At 45.5% G+C, this 20068-nt stretch overlaps 1 protein-coding gene across 3 annotated transcripts in view; it reads left to right on the forward strand.

Annotated features, from left to right (window-relative positions):
- Window positions 1–20068, forward strand: part of ZNF423 (zinc finger protein 423) — a 339629-nt gene that overhangs the window by 196373 nt on the left and 123188 nt on the right. For all 3 annotated transcript variants that reach the window (XM_081201114.1, XM_081201113.1, XM_081201115.1), the window contains exons 4-5: window positions 1828–5051; window positions 16546–16630. In XM_081201114.1, the coding sequence (XP_081057240.1) occupies window positions 1828–5051; window positions 16546–16630 (3309 nt within the window). The remainder of the gene's footprint in view (window positions 1–1827; window positions 5052–16545; window positions 16631–20068) is intronic.

Genomic DNA, 20068 nt, shown 5'->3' on the forward strand with positions numbered 1-20068 from the left:
CAGTCTTCCTTGCTAAGGGGAGCTTTACTGTAGTTATTTTAAAACTACAAAGATGATTTCTATATTTGCACCTGTGCACACACATTATTAGCACACGCAAACCTTTTTATTGTACTGGGATTTTTGGTGAGGCCCAAGTAGCCATGTTTGAGGGCACAACTTTTTTTTTTAAAAAAAATCATCATTTAAAATGTTGCATTTTATGACCCACTCTGAAAGGGATGTCCTTATTGGCCTCCCATCCCAGGGCTGACCAGGTCGAAACCTGCTTAGCTTCAGCAGTTCTGTGGCACTAGGTCCTTCCAGACTCTTCCTTGGACCCATTTGCAGAGGACTTTGGTGCACTCTTTGCATGGTAGAGGAGGGGCAACCTACTTGTTGAGGTAAGGGAGCTACTGACAGAGCAGAGTTCTGTTCAGCTCTCCAAAAAAGTTATGGACTAAGAACCAAGCAAAGTATACCAAGTGGCTGGAAAAGTTCAGTAGCACTGGGGTCAACTACAAGTGGCTGAGTGTTAGCACTAAATTGGGGGGCCTGACAGTAGAAGCTCACAGAGAGGTGGAAGGACCAGCAGCTGTTACCGTTCGTGTTTGCATTTGTGGAAGACGTGAAAGCGAAGAGGGATAAAAACAGCTGCAATGAATTTGTAGGGAAAAGCAGCTGTGTAAGAAAATCAATCCTTTATTCCTGGCGCTTTGAGTTGAACTGTGTGCGTGTGCAAGGGAAAAAATATCTTTGCAAATCTGAAATTGGCAAAACCAATAGCTCACGCCCCCCTCCCCCCCACAATATGGTGGAGGTGCCCCCCTCCAAAGCCGTGGCACTGCCAGGCCCAGAGGCTCTGAGCTACGATGTGGAACTGCTTTCCCTTCCCTGCTGCCAATGAAGTATCTTCTGTCTTGCTGCAGAGTTGGCAGGCACACACATGGCATGAAATTGGCGCCGGAGCCAGGCTGACTCTGACTGCATGGAATCACCTTTAGAGTTGGGTGCACAGTGCAGAATGCTGCCCACCCTGCATGACTAGCCCTGACGAGGGGGGGTGCCTTTTGTTTTTAATTGGTGGTTTAAAAGCCACCTGACACCTTACCTTTTCCAGCCTCTGACCATTGATTTCAGTTTTGTTTCAGGTGCAAGTGGGCTTTGGGGAAATCCATCTTGTTTATGTCACAATACTATTGAATGATTCTCTCTCTGTGTGTGTGTTTGAGAGAGGGAGATTCTCTGGTTGTAACTGCTCCCATGTAGCCTTTCCCATTTTGAGGCAGGGCCGGAACCGATTTTTTTTTCCGGGCTGTATTATTTGAAAACCGTTCCGACAAGTATGTGTTGAAAAATGCTCACGTACAAGCACTTAACGCAGCAGCTCTTAGAAATGTTTGTATCGCTCTGAGGCATGTTGCGCTTTGTTTTCTTGACTCGCTGTTTATTGCTTGGCAATACAGTAGACAGGTGTTAAACCTGCTTGGGGGACTTGCGAGGGGGGTGGAAGAAGGAGAAATTGCTTAACATTAATAACGGATGCTCTGTATTTGGCATATTTGTTTATTTTACTTTAAAAAGAATAGATTTGTGCAGCAGACTTAATCTGCATTTTCTCTTTTGCTCCAACATCCTGTTAAGATTCAGGAGGCATTTGTGGCGTGCGCTGGTTCTTTCAGTTTTGTTTTTGTTCTGCAATTGAATCTTTCCCTCTTCTGCTTTCTTCCTCTCTCTTTTAAACGCTGTAGTAGCAGAAGGGCCATAGTGTTGTTGAACGGCTTTGTCCCTATTTTCACAGATGCACTGGGAATTGTTTTTAATCTCCTTTCTGCTTTCCCATTACAGATGGCGATGATGACCCACAACTCTCCTGGGTGGCTTCATCTCCCTCCAGCAAAGACGTTGCATCACCCACTCAGATGATAGGAGATGGGTGTGATCTCGGCATCGGGGAGGAGGAAGGGGGGACCGGCCTGCCGTATCCCTGTCAGTTTTGCGATAAGTCCTTCATTCGCCTGAGCTACCTTAAAAGGCACGAGCAGATCCACAGCGACAAGCTACCTTTCAAATGCACCTACTGCAGCCGGCTTTTCAAGCACAAGAGGAGCAGGGACCGGCACATCAAGCTGCACACGGGGGACAAGAAGTACCACTGCCACGAGTGCGAGGCAGCCTTCTCTCGCAGCGATCACCTCAAGATCCACTTGAAGACCCACAGCTCCAGCAAGCCCTTCAAGTGCACGGTCTGCAAGCGGGGCTTCTCCTCCACCAGCTCCCTGCAGAGCCACATGCAAGCCCACAAGAAGAACAAGGAGCACCTGGCCAAGAGCGAGAAGGACGGTAAGAAGGACGACTTCATGTGCGACTACTGCGAGGAGACCTTCAGCCAGACCGAGGAGCTGGAGAAGCACGTCATGACGCGCCACCCGCAGCTCTCCGAGAAGGCCGACCTGCAGTGCATCCATTGCCCTGAGGTGTTTGCCGACGAGAACTCCCTGCTATCCCACATCCACCAAGCCCACGCCAACAAGAAACACAAGTGCCCCATGTGCCCAGAGCAGTTCTCTTCGGTGGAGGAGGTCTATTGCCACTTGGATAGCCACCGGCAGCCTGATTCCAGCAACCACAGCATCAGTCCCGACCCTGTCTTGGGCAGCGTGGCCTCCATGAGCAGTGCCACGCCGGATTCCAGCGCTTCGGTGGAGCGGGGCTCCACTCCCGACTCGACTCTGAAACCCTTGAGAGGGCAAAAGAAGATGAGGTCCCTGGAGAGAGAAGAGGGACAGTCCTGGTCGAAAGTCTCCTACAGCTGCCCGTACTGCACCAAGCGCGATTTCAATAGCCTCGCCGTCTTGGAGATCCACCTGAAAACCATCCATGTGGACAAACCTCAGCAAAGCCACACGTGCCAGATTTGCCTTGAATCCATGCCCACGTTGTATAACCTGAACGAACATGTGAGGAAGGTGCATAAAAACCACGCATATCCCATGATGCAGTTCAGCAACATTTCGGCCTTCCACTGCAACTATTGTCCAGAGATGTTTGCGGACATCAACAGCCTGCAGGAACACATCCGTATTGCTCACTGCGGGCCGGGGGCAACAACTCAAGACGGCAACAACGCCTTCTTTTGCAACCAGTGCTCCATGGGCTTTCTGACCGAAGCCTCTCTGACTGAGCACATCCAGCAAACTCACTGCAACATAGGAAACTCCAAATTGGATTCCCCTGTTGTTCAGCCATCACAGTCTTTTATGGAGGTATATTCCTGCCCGTATTGCACAAACTCGCCCATTTTTGGCTCTATTCTCAAGCTAACGAAACACATCAAAGAAAACCATAAGAACATTCCACTGGCACACAACAAAAAGTCCAAAGGTGAGCAGAGTCCAGTTTCTTCTGATGTTGAAGTGTCTTCCCCCAAAAGGCAGCGGCTTTCTGCCAGCGTCAATTCAGTTTCGAACGGCGAGTACCCGTGTAACCAGTGCGAACTGAAGTTCTCCAGCTTTGAAAGCTTCCAGACTCATTTGAAGTTGCATTTGGAGTTGTTGTTAAGGAAGCAGTCTTGCCCTCAGTGCAAAGAAGACTTTGATTCCCAGGAATCTCTCCTGCAGCACCTCACTGTCCACTACATGACAACCTCAACTCATTATGTCTGCGAGAGCTGCGACAAGCAGTTTTCATCGGTGGACGATCTGCAGAAACATTTGCTGGACATGCATACTTTTGTGTTGTATCACTGCACCCTTTGCCAAGAGGTTTTTGACTCCAAGGTATCTATCCAAGTGCACCTGGCAGTGAAGCACAGCAATGAGAAAAAGATGTATCGGTGTACAGCCTGCAACTGGGATTTTCGGAAGGAGGTGGACCTCCAGATCCACGTGAAGCACAGTCACCTGGGCAACCCTGCAAAGTCTCACAAGTGCATCTTCTGTGGAGAGACGTTTAGCACCGAGGTGGAGCTGCAGTGCCACATCACGACCCACAGCAAAAAGTACAACTGCAAGTTCTGCAGCAAAGCCTTCCACGCCATCATCTTGCTTGAAAAACATTTGCGGGAGAAGCACTGTGTCTTTGATGCCAGCACTGAGAACGGAACAGCCAATGGCACCGTGCCGGCTAGCAAGAAGGCAGAATCTGCCGATATCCAGAACATGTTGATGAAAAATCCAGACACTTCAAACAGCCACGAAGCTAGCGAGGATGACGTGGATGCTTCAGAGCCCATGTACGGCTGCGATATCTGTGGGGCGGCTTATACGATGGAGGTACTTTTGCAGAACCACCGTCTGAGGGACCATAACATCAGGCCAGGGGAGGACGACTGTTCCAGGAAGAAAGCAGAGTTCATCAAAGGGAGCCACAAGTGCAACATCTGCTCAAGGACCTTTTTCTCGGAGAACGGCCTCCGGGAGCACATGCAGACCCACCGAGGCCCAGCAAAGCATTACATGTGCCCCATTTGCGGGGAACGCTTCCCGTCCCTCCTGACCCTGACGGAGCACAAAGTAACTCACAGCAAGAGCTTGGATACAGGGACGTGCCGGATCTGCAAAATGCCCTTGCAGAGCGAAGAGGAGTTCATTGAGCACTGCCAGATGCACCCCGACCTCAGAAACTCCCTCACTGGATTCCGCTGTGTTGTCTGCATGCAGACGGTCACCTCGACTCTCGAGCTGAAAATCCACGGAACATTCCATATGCAAAAATTGGCAGGGAACTCTGCGGCGTCTTCTCCCAACGGCCAGGCCTTGCAGAAATTCTACAAGTGTGCTCTGTGCTTGAAGGACTTCAGGAACAAGCAAGACTTGGTGAAGCTGGATGTTAACGGTCTGCCGTATGGCCTGTGTGCTGGGTGCATGACCAGGAGCACCAATGGACAGTCCATGGGCATGACCCCGCCGGAAGTTAGCGAAAGACCTTGTGGTAGCCTGAGGTGCCCGGAGTGTAGTGTCAAATTTGAAAGTGCTGAAGACTTAGAAAGCCACCTTCAGTTGGACCACCGAGACCTGACGCCTGAGACCAGTGGCCAGAAGAAGGGTACCCAGACATCCCCTGTTCCCAGAGTAAGTACTGCCACAGGTTAGCTTTACTATAATGAATAATAGTAAGAAGAATAGATACTGACTTCAGAAACTCGCATTGGACATAGGGCTCCAATGTGCACTTGAAGCTTCCATTCTCTTTAGTATTGAAAACTTCCTCTGTGTGTGTCTGGCTCTCCCTTGCTCAGGAGGGAATAAGGGAACCTCTGTTTATACACAAGTTCCATGTGAGTGTTGGAACTCAGCAAACATTTGCTCTACAATAATTAACTACAAAGTATAGGTGATCCCCCCCCCCAACTATAAAAAGAGTTATAGGGTTCTGCTGTCAAAGCTACCTCATTTAGCTACTGGTTCATTCACAGAGTGGCAAGCACAGTTGTGGTCATAGTTAGGTTAGCAGTGGCATTATATCCATAAAAGACTCATGGTAAGCATCCTTCCTTTGTAAAGCAATTTTAGGTGGAGTTCCAACTGCCCTGAGCAGGTTAGAAAGGTAGATAAAAGAATAAATAAATAAATTTGAGTTCCAAATTAGTCATTTCACTTAAACTCTCATATAAAAATTGATTGGGCACTACTTGGATACTGCTTCATACAAGCGATTCTGTCTGCGTTCCAACACTGAAGAGTGGGAAAGTGTGCCTCACAGGTGAGCGACTCCACAAAGCAAAGTTTTGGCGGAGTGTGGAATGCACCTGCTCGTCTCTGCCCAAACTGCAGCGTGGATCATAGCAGCTAGAAATAGATTCCTAAAAGACCTCCTTGCACATGTCTGATTTAGAGCCTTGTGAAGCGACACCACTCTCAGAGGCCACTTCAGATGACAGAGAACCTGTGTGGTGCAATGGCTAGAGCATGGCTAGACTAAGACTCGGGAGACCAGGGTTCAAATCTCCATTTGGATATGAAGCTCACCAGGTGATCTTTGGACATTCATTCGCTCTCAGCCTGACCTGTCTCAGGGTTATTGTGAGGCTAAAATGGGAGAGGGACATACATTGTATGCTGCCTTGTTCTTCTTGGAGGAAAGGTGAGAGAGATGCAATACGCATACATAATACAGATTCTAGGCCTTTTGCTACACTAGGCATGATCATGGCACAGAAGGTGGCTTCCCAGAGCACTCCAGAGCATGCTAGTAGGCTTTGCACAGCCAGCAGGCAGTGAAAACACCACCCAGTTGTTGTGCCTGATGTGGATAGCATTTTTGGAAGCGGCCTCAACCTACCCCTCATAAGATTGGGAATCTATGACTAATATGCTTTCCTCCATTGGTACGTTCATAGGCCAGCTCATAGACATGCCAACTTGCATGGCTATATATGCCAGCAGTGGAAAATATATGCTGTGCATCTTTCCCTCTCCCTGCCCCCCATGCAGAAATTAATCCCCATGCCACTTTTTCTAACATTTGAAATGACTCAACAAGAAAAACTTGTTAACTTTTCTTCAGGCATTGGATTGGACAGGGGTTTTTGTTGGACACTGTTGAGCATGGGCCTTGCACAGAGGAATGTGGCAGCTCAATGCCAGAAGAAGGTGCTGTAGCTCAGTGGTAGAACACATGCTTTGCATGCAGAAGGTCCCAGTTTCAGTCCTTGCCATCCCCAAGTAGGGCTGGAAAAGATGGTTCTAAGGTCAATGTAGATATCAATGTGTTAGATGGACCAGTAGTTTGACTCCATATGAAGTTCACTTTCTATGCTTTTCTCCCATCTATTCATCCATGCACTATAAAGGGAGACTGAAACGTTTCTGACCTTAGGCTGTGGAAGTAGGCTATTATGGAGGATTGATGGGGGAGGGTGAAAGCATCGACCACACATCTCTTTTTCTCTAGTGATTTCAGCAGCTGCAAAACATGCATCACAATGGTACCTCGTTGCCTGTTTCCTCACCTCTGTAAACAGAAGCTAGTAGAATTCAGCAGAGGTGAGGGAATGTGCACCATGATGATCATCGAATCATAGAAGGGACCCTGAGTCCAACCCCCTGCAATGCAGGAATCTCAACATGTGGTGCCCCATTCAGTTTGAAACCATGCTGCCCCCTGCTTAGCTTTGCAAATGAGCTAGCAGTTTTACTGCTGCACCACTAGGAGGGGATATGCCATGCAAAACCGTTTCAGGTGTGTGCCTCTCTTCTACCCCTCCTCCCAGCAAAGGTCTACTCAGTGCACCCTGTACCTTGGCACACCTTGGAACACCGGAAGACCTGGTGGTGGTGCAGCTGTTGGCACAGGCAGTTCTACTACAGTGGTTAGCAGAAAACCTACCCATTTTAACGCTCTAACAATATAGCCTGCCCAAGTGCCAGTTTGGGGCATTGTGGGAAGATCAGAAAGGTGGCTCCATGCTTTACCTGCTGGGCGAATCTGAGCCAAGGGGGTCTCGCCTCAAGCACTGATGGGCCCTTCTGGCATGATGCTCAGCCATGCTGTGTGCTGCTGCCATGTTTTGCAGTAGGAGATGTTTCCAGGGGGGAGAAGAAGAGAGAACACAGGGCTGGTGCTTTAAAAATAATAATCAGTCAGAACCCTCTATCCTGCCTGTCTCCAGCTTAATTACAAACCAGGATAAGAACCCTGCCCCCCTCCCTCAACAAAAGCTCCTATATTGCTTTGGGTAGCGGAAGAGGGGGGAAAACACACCCAAAGTCCTTAGTTCAGTTAGGTAGGCACTTTATCTTTGAAGAACTTTCTTCAATATGTTGCATGTATTAAAAAGTGATTTTTTTCCCCGGGTTGCCTTTACACAAAACATTGATTAAGTAGCAGCTATTCCCAGACTACCTCATGATCAAACCAGCAGCTGCTTCCTTACATAAGTTTCTGCAGATAAGTCTGCCACTGGCATCTGTACTAATAGGATTCTTGGCTATTTCGGCACATCGGCAACCTTCTGAGAGAGCTTTTCATGTCTGCAGTTTGTGGCCTTTGGAAATAATTTCTTCAAACTACTATTTGTGGCTCAGAAGGCTGCTCGTTTCTGGGTGTCCCGAATAAAATCGGATGGACTAGCAAGGCTCGGCACTTTTTTCTCAGTTGACGGGCAAAGCAGCTGCACGTATAACATCCTTTGTGCCCCCCTCCCGAAACGTTTTTAATTACCTTTGATTCATCACATAAAGCCCCCGACTCGCTTGGCGCTATTCGAAGGTCCTCCTCCCCCACTCCACGTGAGCCAGAAGTCCACCCGCCCTGCCCCACTCTGCCCCGACGAAGCATCATCTTGTATGTGGTTGGGATAGAGCTGTTAAAAGTCTGTCTTGTAGATCTTGCTGATCTGCGACAATGTGTTGGGTTCAAAGGATTTCTCGGAGCTTGAAACAATCCGAGCGAAAGATTCTTTGCTTTGTTTCACTTGCTGCTTTAGCACTGCAACTACATACTCGCTCCCTTGGGGTCAAGCGAATCGGTGACTAGACCTGCCTCCAGCTGTGTTATACATCTAATTCTGCAGAGAATAAAATACGAAATGGAAACACCTCTCCCTTCAGCGTGATGCCTCTTGAGAGTTCATCATCCAAAACTACTTATTAGCCCCATCGCCGCCTTTCTCCTCCTTGCTTCTTCATTGTGTTTCACGCTCCTCTTGAAGAACAGCCCTATTCTTTTATGCCAGGCTAATTCTGATTTCGTATGGCTGTGCACACAGAGGCTAAAATGCTCCAGCCTCTCACTGTACTCACTCCCCCCCCTTCACCATTATCGTGAATGGAAATGGTTGCCGTCCTCCTTACTCCTACTTTTAACTCTGTCTCTTCAACAAAGCTTCTATACCTCCTCTTCCCTCAGGAGAGAATTTAAGTTCTTCAACAAAGTAAATGCTTTGAATCTTGCCCCAAGAGGGCAGATTTCTTTTGTAGAAGATAATGAAAAATCAGAATTCAGGCCTGCACCAAATTACACTTTATACAGGAGCCTGCGATTGGCATATATGCTAATGCCTCAGATCTGCCATTCTACCTTCCTGTTAAACAATAACTATCCCGCGAACAGGCTGATGGATGCAAATCCACAATGCCCCTTGCCCTATTTATCTGCCCCCTTGGTGTTCTCTGTGGACTAAAATTGGACCTAAAGTTGCTCTAGGTCTGGGTTCTGCCCTATATCCACAGGCACTGTCAACCTTGACATATGACAGGACATAAGCAAGACCTATCTCCCTGGGGAGGAGCCATGGTCCATGTGTGGAGTCCTCCCTTAGCAAGAACACTTGGATTTCAGTGAGGGGCCTCTGCCCCCAGCCTTTTTTGCGATGCCCCTTTCCCCCCCAGAAGGCTCCAGTTTTAAATGTCAGGGGGCATATTGCCCCCACTCTATTCCCCGTCCTGGCCATGCCCCCCCTGGTCTAAATTTCTCATCATTCCTGTGTGCACACCATACATTTAAAACACCCCTTGCAAAGAATCATAGAATTGTAGAGTTGGAAGGGGCCAAGAGGGTCATTTAGTCCAACCCCTTGCAATACAGGGGTCTCAACTAAAGCATCCATGGCTGATGGCTATCCAATCTTCTTTTTTAAAAAAAATAAATAAATTCAAAATTAAAACAGAACATATTATCCAGAAACATATCATCCTTATTTTTTTCCTCATTTTTCCTCCCTCCCCCCACCCTCCCACACAACCCCACCCCTCGGCTTCCCTCAGTTCCAGTCTTTGATTTCTCTGAGAATGCTGTTTTCTGCATGTTACAAAGTTGTATAGATCCTCAAACTATTTAGCTGATTATTATCAATAAAAAGTTTGTGAATGTTTATTCAAAGCCAGCCAAGGAGTCCAGTCCATTTTGTTGCGTCTTCAAATACTTTGTAAATGGTTCCCATTCATCTTTAAAGTCATAGTTATCCTTGTTCCGTAGCTTATATGTCAGTTTTGCCAGTTCTGCATAGTCCATCAATTTTTTTTTGCCATGATTCTTTAGCTATCCAATCTTCAAAGAAAGAGAGTCCACCACCTCTTGGGAGTCTGCTCCACTGCTGAACAGCTCTTACTGTCAGAAAGCTTTTCTGATGTTTAGTGCACTGATGTGACTTGGACATAAGTCAGCTTGCTGTGTTTTTGGAAGAAGTCCTTTTCATAACTGTCAGGAAGTGCACGTCCTGTCCAATCAGGATGTCCCTATTCACAAGCAACAGGCAATATAGGCTGAGTTCACCTAGCTCCTGTTGCCTGGAGGTCCTGTTCAACAAACTTCCCAACTCAGCATGAGTTCCAGTGAAAGTAAGCAGACTTTACTTTCGTAGGATCATTTTTTCTTTCATGAAAGTAGGTGGATTTTATGAGGGTGGTCGGAATTTAAGAATTTTCATTGGAGCATCTTGCCTTTTGAAGATGAAATGACTGAGTCCTCTCACCTTTTTTAACCAGTAGCAGAAAAAAGAAAGCATTGCTGCTGCTTTAGCAATGTTGTAATCTTGCTCCCAGGGGTCTCCTGTCCCAGGTACCAGGTGGTGGCTGGGCAGGTGGCAGAAAGGCTTTTGTTTGTTGGGGGAAGAAGACAAACCTCTGACTACCTTCTTTCTAAAGGCAAGACATTCCTCTTTCCCAGTTATCAAAATTTGCCTGCCCGAAAGATTAATCTCATGTAATAATATTCTCATGGAATTTGTTCTTAATGTCTGCTCATTTGTTTTGGGTATTTTTAATGAATATCTTAGACTGTCTACTGTAAACTGCTTAGTGGTCTTGGACCTAGTAAGCAGTATACACATTTTGATAAATATAGAATAGAATAGAATAGAATAGAATAGAATAGAATAGAATAGAATAGAATAGAATAGAAATCTTCTGGAGAGGTTTTCACTTCAGCCTCCCATCTTGCTCCTTTGGTTTCAGTGGGACTTAGGTGACAATCCTGTAAGCACTTAGCAGTGAGTAAGTTCCACTGAGTATAGTCAGCCTTATGTTTGAGTAAGCGTGCGAAAGGATTGCACTGTTGGTAACACTTAACCTTAACATGATGAAGGCAAATGAATGCCAGATGAAAAGATGTGGGGTGTGCAATTAAGGCAGGAACACATTTTTCCTTTTAGGATAATTTCAATAGATTATTTATCTCTTTCATTTTGATGCTTTCCCTCTTCCTCACACATGCACGCACACACACTGCATTTCTGAAGCTCATTGATCACAACTAACCCCATAGATTTAGAAGGTTTCATGATTACAGAAAAGGCCCCTGAATGCTCATATCCTTTCCAAAGAACCATAGCTTTCAGAAGCTTGTTAAAAAAAAAAGATGTCTCAAATATAGCCAGGCAAACTAAATTGAACAACATGCTGTTCTCTGTTTTGTAATCTCTTGTTGATTTGTAGTACAACAGGTAAAATGCAGTTTTTATGCTGCCTGCCTTATGTGTGTAATACAAACTGAGCAGCCTGCAGCTGTCCAAACGACATTACTACTCTATAATTCTTGACCAGTTCCTCTTTCTTTCTTTCTGGACCGTTATTGATTTTTCTTCTTCTCTCCCCCTGCTTCCCCCTCCCCCTTTTACCCACAGCCTAACAGCAGAGGATTAGAAAAATATATAGTCAGAGAGAAGCTACATTGAGTTTACATTGAAAACAATAGAAGTACATGTTTCAGTAAGCACCAGGATGTATTGATATCTCTAGCTCAAGAGGGAAAGGTACGTTCGGAATATAGAAGATCCTCTAGATGCCAGGAATGCTCTGCTAATAAGTGCACTTCCGTAATCCTGTAGACGAGGCTTAGAGAATGTCCCCCCCCCCAGGCCCTAGTAAACACTGAAGTAAAATGGGTTACTGGGAGAGTCTATTGAGAAATAATTATGGGTGAACAGATGAGGAAAGATACTTCTATAATGAAAAACAACAGCCAAATCTTGTTTAAATAGAAAAGGGTTTTTTTTAAAAAAAGTTGCATGTCTTGAGCTAGAAAGCCCCCCATTCTTCAAATCCCACTTCAGTTTTTAAATTCACTGGGTAGCCCAAGTTGCCGTTTTCTCATTCAGCCTTGATCTGCAACATGGGCCATTGAAGTTAATGGATATGGTTAACTTAGTTCTATTAGTTTCAATGGGATACAAACCCCTTTGCAACCTGGTGCCCCCCAGATGTTTTGGGCACCAGCTTCCATAGTCCTTTCCTATTGACCATGCTGGCTGTTGCTGGTAGGTGTTGGATTTGGGGAAGGCAGAAATGAACACATATGTTAATTGCTGCAGTTTACATCTGGTATTTTCCTTTGCATTGTTCGTAAGCAGCAGGCATGCCAGCCATTTAATTTAGCCATGATTTAGCCATCTATTAAAAAAAGGGGGGGCAACAGGCTTTGTTTATTTAATGGAATTCCTCCCTTCAGAACCGTTTTAACCCCTATAAATTATTCCTAGGATTCTCCCCTCCCTATGTCTCATCACCAAGAAGACACACCTTGCCACTCTTAAATACAAACCCAATCTTCTCCCATAGAACAAGTGGCTCATGTAATTGCTTCTTAATGCTATCTCCTTGTTTTGGCAGCTAAGCTTATTAGCGTGACATAGGAAGTGTATAGCAATTGGTCAAGGAAAATCAGAGTCGTGTTCCACTGAAGATTTCCACGATTTCTGGAATGTATATCTCTATTTCCGCAAGTGCTCCTTTGCACTGGTCCATGGGTGATATGAGGTTTCTTTCATGCTCTTTTTCTGGAATTACACTCTTCTTGCCCAGAAGTCTTGTTTCCTTGAAAAGCACATTTTACTGCAACATATAAATGAATCTGATTACACTGACTGACTGAAGCAGGAGTGGGGAAATCTGTGGCTCTCCAGATGTTGCTGGACTGCAGTTCCCATTATCCCTGACCATTGGCTATGTTGGATGGAGAGGTGGTTGGAGTCCAGTAACATCTGGACCCAGGCTCTGTTCCCTGGTCTAAGACTAAAACAATAGTGATTAAGCCCATTGAACTCAATGTGTAGGGCTGGGCTGTTGATGCTTAGTTCTGGCTTCTGTTTGTCCATCACCCTTTGTAGTGGGGTATTCCTTTGCATTGTTAGAATTTTTTTGGTTATGCAGCATTTTGAATGCAGATTTGCCCTTCGAACAACTTTACTGCATTGGCATTCTGGTGCATAGTCATTTAAATGGCAAGCCAGGAGTGGTCTTTGCTCCATCCTCCGTTTGGATTTCCGACTTCTGAGATGGTGAATTGGTCCTACAACTCTGTGTCTAAACATGAACGTTGCCATGCTCCTCTGTTAATACTACCATTGGCCTAGACCAGCTTTTCTCAACCTGTGGGTCCCGAGATGTTGTTGAACCTAGCTAGCATGGCTAGAGCTCAGGAATGATGGGAGTTGTAGTCCAACAACATCTGGGGACCCACAGGTTGAGAACCGCTGGCTGGCCTAGACCCAAAGTGCTGTAATGTTCATTCCCTCCGCCATATGTTCTGCCTTCTCCTTCAGATCTCATGCCGAAATTCTTGTTTGTGAAATGGAGCGTGTTGGTTTGTACAACAGAGGCCTTTCCATCTTAGCACCCATTCTGTTGGCTTGGCTATTGGCTGATACATTTGAAAACATTTGCATCCTCCCCTTTCACTGCAGTTGTAGTCCTTGCAGTGCCTATAGCAGATAAAAGCAACTTTAAAAGTGGTGAAAGACCATGAGAGTGGGAGCGGAATGGCTCTTCAGTGGCAGGGAGTTCCAAAGTCTAGGTATGGCCTTAGGGAAGGCCTACTGCTGCATCCCAGTCAAGCATGCCTCAGCCAGTGTCATTATATCATTTTTTTCCTGATAGATGGATCATACCTTTTAAATCTACAAACCATTCTTAGTTACTCACTTTTCTGCTTTTTTTCTGTTCATCATTTGCATTGCTTTATTGTTGCTGATTTTTAGCCAATTCTCCATTTAATTTTTAATCAAGTTGCTTTTAGTACAGTTGCTTTATTGACCCCACCTTAAACTTTGTGAAAAGGCATCTTATGAATTTTGCAAGCACATCGATCAATTAAACATCCCCACTAAAGTGTATGCAAGTGTGACGGTCGGCAACTCCTCTCCCAGGAAATAAACTTGAATGCTACATTTCTGAATTATAACAAAACCATTAAAAAAATCTCTGCATTCAGCTACCAATAGTCCATGATCGATCAATTAAAAGATCTGTGTTTCCTAGTATTCCACTTAAAACTGGCTCTTTGCTGACTCCATTTTTCTCCTACTGGAATGTACACTGGTAGCATTCAGTAATGCTAAACTAATAGTAGGAAATCTGTTGCCTTCTAGGTGCTGCTGGACTCTCATGTCCCATCAGTCCCAGTCAGATAGAGTCAGGGATAGTGCAGCAACATCTGAAGGGCTACAGGTTTCCCACCTGTGCACAATTAGGCATTTTCAATATGTGCCCCCAGGCTTAGATAGTCCCTCCTCTCTTTCCTCTTCCTAGTTGTTGCTTCTCTATTCCTGTTTTGGTGGCACCCTATAGTTTGCCACTTCAGCTAAACCATTGTTTGCTTGGAAGCTAGGGTTGCAAATTGAAGACTCAGCCTGATTTGTTTTGCTAGTTTGTAGGCAAATGGTGGTTAATGCAGCCTATTGTTTTCTGGGATCTGACAGAACAGCAAAATATAGTTTGCAACTAAAACATATATGGTTGCTGTGGACACGGGGAGACCAGAGAGTGCAAGACCAAGGTTCATATTCATAACACTAAACCCAAATTGTTCTGTTGCCATCAGCAATGGCACATTTTTGCGTGGACAGGCGGAGTCCCCAGATCCCGAGCAGCCCCCCCCGTCATGTGGAATAACGACTCAAGACAACGTGCTATGGGATTAAATTGGCCACAACTTTATTAAATTTCAAATGTGGGTAGACCTTGGCTCAGGCATTGGGCGTTCTCCCTCCCCAGTCCCCAGCCGGGGACCTAGGGAGCTTCAGGGTTATCCAGTGTGTGTGTGGGGGGGATGGGCCGGCTCTGGAGAACATATGTTCAAGCAGAGATAGCCGCCCCCGTTACGCCGCTGCCGCAGGGGAGAGCAATGACGACCTTTCGGCGTGCGGTCAAAGCCTCCCTTCAGAAACCCCTTTAACGGGGAACCCTGGTATCGCTACAGCAAAGAGGAAGATGGACTAAAGGATTCCGCCCAAGGCCTGATACCGCCAAAGTTGTGACGTTTTGCTACGGGAAAGGAGAAACCTGCCAATGCAGGGAAATTCCTTTCCGGCCCTTTAACAGCGACCTTAACGTAGCAGCGCCTGCATACCTGTGAAGAAAAGTTACCTGTAAAACCTATGAAGAAAAGTTAACCTGCAAAGAAGACATTAACTGAGGGTGGGTAGGGTGGGAGAAGCTCTGGAGCCAAGTGAGGATTCCCAGGTAAGATCCTCCCTCTATTGTGTGGGCAGGTAATCCCTCCCCTACCTGGCCTGGTCTCCTTGGCAACACTTCCCCCAGGTGGGATTGGACAACTGACTGAGGTAGGCGGAGACCTTCAGGTATCCCACCTGAGGGAAGGCAAAGCCAAGCCTATGCTGATGGGGGCCACTCCAGATCCAGGGCTGCGCGCGTCCACGCAAAGGTCACCCCCCCTTTTAAGCGGGGAGCGGTCATTGTTTCGGTTTCTTAATACGTTGAAACATTAATAAAACTTTGAAAATAATGCTAAACAAATATCTTGGTTTTATTCGAACATGGGAAGCTGCCTTATACTGTGTCAGACCATTGGCCCATCTGGCTCAGTAATGTGTACACTGACTGGTAGCAGCTCTCCAGGATTTCAGATGGGGAGTCTCTCCCAGCCCTACCTGGAGATGCTGCTGGGAATTCAACCTGGGATCTTCTACATGCAAAGCTGATGCTCTACTGCTGACCCATGGTCCTTACTCTTATTACATCTGATTAGCTGCAAAAGCTTTCAACCTTTCTCTCTCTCTCTCTCTCTCTCTCTCTCTCTCTCTCTCTCTCTCTCTCACACACACACACACACACACACACTCCCCATACACACACACACACACACACATATCTGCTGGCTGAGAACAACACATAATGCCTCTCAGGTAGTGGGCTCTATTTATGAAAGCTTAAAATGTTTATTCGTTTTGTTGTCGCATAATTTTTTGTTGCTTTACCACAGTCTTTTCAGTTTCTGTCCCTTGCTTCACAACAGTGACAGTAATAAAAAGAAGTGCAAAAATGGCTATTTACCTCTGGTCTTTGGTCATACTCACAAGTACAGTGATGCTTCAGGAGAAAACCAGGTCGCAGGCATTTTGGTTGGTAGCAAGGAAACCTGGTAGTCTGCTTTTACACACGACATGGCCGCAAACATCTTGCAACACACGTATACAATGTGCCCTGTGTAGAGCCAGTTGGGGCAGGGTGATTTGTCAAAGTTCCAGTAGCCAAGCCATCTTCCCATTGCTCGTTGCATCATTCTTAAACTCTGATCTTATTAAAACACAGAAGGTGGTATGAGGTGTGATTTTACTTTCTGCTGCCTACAAAGCTCTCTTACCTTTTCTCTTTTTATTTGTTTAAACAGAAAAAGACCTATCAGTGCATCAAGTGTCAAATGACCTTTGAGAATGAAAGAGAGATACAGATCCATGTTGCAAATCATATGATTGGTAAGAACCTTTTCAGCTTTGTCGCTCATAGGCTACTTAATGGTTGATGTTGACTTCTCTGTTCAGTTATTTTATATTTTGTGATGCTGTTCTGCAAATATTGTTGCAATAAATGCAAACAGCCCCAGGGTTGATTAATACGGACTGTGGTTGCCAATTCTGCTTGGTTTGGCCCCCATGCTGCTCCATCCACGAGTATTGTAGTTACTTCCCATGTCAACATTGAAGCACTTGGACGAAAAAACACTCACGGGACATCTGGTTTGTATGGGTAGTTTTTAGAATGTGAGGCTATGCTCACTAGGGAGATGTGGAGAGTTTGGGCTGTGTGTTGAGTTTTGCCTTGATCCTTTCTAGCCTGGGTTCACATGTAATGAGCAACAATGGTTTGTGCTAACCATACTGAAAAGCTCACACCGTAGTTGGAGCGTCCAGATGTATTGTAAGGAAAACATGCTTTAGAGCTGTTTGTTAGCTTTGGCTTCGCATCTGCTTGCTTCGCAACTTCATCCAGCAGGCTCTGGAGGGAAAGCAGTGGCCATAATGGATGTTTGTCGCTTGTCTGTGAATTGGTTTAGCATAAACCCATTTCAGACTGTGCTTTCAGATCTTGGTTTCTTGTTCCCAATCAAACTATGGTTTGTAGATAGGGTTGGGTAAGTTATTAAAAGAAACCAGAATATGGCTAAACAAAACATGGTTTTGTGTTAATGTTTGATTCTGGCCCTAGTACATGTGTTTGTTAAACCACTAGATAAGTCTGATGGTCCTCACAAGAGTTTAAGGTTGCCTTAGAATCCAAACTGAACTAAGAAACGTGACAGTTATCTCTCCCCCACAAACTTTTGTTTCTTGAGGTTCCAGGAATTTGAAAACTATGTTGCAGGCTCATGCCATTATATATATATCCATTTTGTCTTCCTTCCTCTTTCCCAGTCTTAAATTTTGCCACTTGGGATATGTGTTTCAAACAGTTGTTCTTCTTGCCTTTAAGAGTCTCCCACTGACAGTGTTTAAGTATCGCCTGGTTTTCAGAAGGCAGCAATTCTCCTCATTTCAAAAGCCGCTTAAAATGTCTCAATGCCACGTTGTTGCTTTCCTGCCCCATTTTTGCTCATGTTAAAATGAAACTTTTGACAAGAGCTTCCACTTTATGCCATACATTTTCAGTTTTATCTGGGAAAGGGGAGGGGGGAGGACTACGAAAAGTGCTTGCTGGTTGTCAACCACTTAGAAGCAATTACGCTTCAATTTTGTGTGTCATGACATTGAATTGCTCACATTTCCATAGCTTAAAAGTGGTGAATTTCTGAGGCACATTGTCAAAACAAAATGCCTAAGAAGTTTTATTCCAGCCAACCTTATGTCTTTTTTAACCACTTTGGGGGCTATATATATATATATATATATATATATATATATATATATATCCTAAGCATCTTAGATTTTTGAGATGTGTGTGTGTGTTCCTGTTTTCTGAGCCCAGGGCCTTTTTTGTTTTCAAGCCTGGTCATAATGGGAATGAGATCTAGTAAAAAAAATGTTACTGCAATCAAAAGGGCTGTATTTCTGATGCAGCTGTAAGGGCTGACTTTCTTTTTTCCCCCTTTCCTGAAAAATGTGGAGAACTACTTCTTCTATCTGCACAGATGTTATAAATATATGTGAAGGCTCAAGAGCTTAGTTTATTTTGATGCATAGACCACAGAGGAGTTCCTTACACATGCCACTCCAGACGTATGTCGTTGAAGATCCTTCAAGGGCCCTACAGTGTTCTTTATGTGTTCGCGTGCGACATCCATCTCTGATAATCATAATGATTTCCCTTGAACAATTTAGCATTTAAAGGAAGTATTATTCCACGTATGGAGCGCCCATTATCATTAATGGGAATTATGCACAAATGTTGAAGGGAGGATTTGAAACGCTGACACTGAAGATTAGAGGAAAACCGTTTTTTTTCCCTGGAAGAAAAATAGGTACTGTCACTCATCGTAATTTCCACGGTAGCGCTAGGCAGGGAGCTTGCAGGCAGTGTCAGGGAGGTTAAAATGAAGTTATCTAAAAATGTTTGCTTTTGTGGCAGGTGTTAATGCAATCTCTTGTTTGCAGGTGTGAAGGGTGAGAGCTTTGCTAATTGGACCATGGTGATTTCAACTCCTTCCCGCCTTCCTTCTCTATTTCCCGCCCCTCCTCATCCCACTCTTTTAGTAAAATCTGTATGAAAGAGACGTATTCTTAGACAACTGGCTATGTATTTTTAAATTAAAACTGCGAAAGGGTGGTGGGGCTGTTTGTGATCTAGAAATATGCAGTGAACACATTATTTTGCAGATTATACTCTGTGGTTGGGCTCAATCGGTAAAGCAGCAATGTGATGCTACTTTGTTAAACTGGCTCTGCATGTATCCCAAACTGCCTGGCCACAGCCTTCTCCTCTGGCTGCTCCCTTTCTGACTTCCACCCATGGGCACCATCTTCTAACATGTTTACCACCTAAATTGTCACGTTGGAGGCAAGAAGGGTATATAGAACTAACAGTGGCTTTGCCATTGGCCCTTGTTAGCAGTGCCCTTCGGTTAGTAAGGGCTGGCTGTGGCCCACTGTGCTCAGCCCGTCTATTCAAACTGGACCTCCATCTTGTAAAGACTCATCACTAATGATGCCCATTTTGCCCTTTTGATCCAGAGACTCCAGCTCCCCATGGTAGGAGGGAGCCCCTTCCCTTGCCCAACATGAATATGATTGAAGTGGCACAGATTCAGATTTGATGCTAGGGAATACACATTGTTGTCTTAGGCTGAACAGTTGAGGAGCCCCACTTATTTGAAGTCATTAAGAAATGCAGACGTACCATAGCCTGGGCCCAGTATTCTGGAGCCTGAGTTGGAAGGATCGTAGCTGTGTAGAATAACATACGTTTTGCATGTAGAAGGTCCTGGATTCAGTTTCTGGCATCCCTAATTAAGAGGGGTCCGCATGTTAAGAAAGTCCCTGGAGAGCTGCTGCAACTTAGTGCCCTCTGCATGTTGCAGATTGCAACTTACATCATCCCACACTTTGGGCTATGCTGGCCAGGGTCTGATGGGAGCTGTAGTTCACAACATCTGGAATGCACCACATTGCTCACCCCTGGAGCAGACAAGACTAGGCTAAACCAATGGGCAGAGCATGCCTGTCTGGCATAAAGGCAGCTTTCTGTGTTGCGCTGGAAGCTCTGCTTCCTTGTGACCAAACAGCCCTTCAGCCTAATGAGAATCAAGTGTTTTGGGAGCCTGGATGTGGTGTCTCCCTATAGAAAAGCATCCCCCTCGCAGCTCCCCAGTCATATGGCTACATTTATCAAAATAGCATGCAAGGAATGTTCAGTAGCTCTCACAACATGTCCTTTTGAAAAATTACCCTTCTGCATTTTTTGCTCTGTGTATCTATAATATA

This window comes from Podarcis bocagei, assembly GCF_964188305.1.
Source record: "Podarcis bocagei genome assembly, chromosome: 7".
NCBI lineage: Eukaryota > Metazoa > Chordata > Lepidosauria > Squamata > Lacertidae > Podarcis > Podarcis bocagei.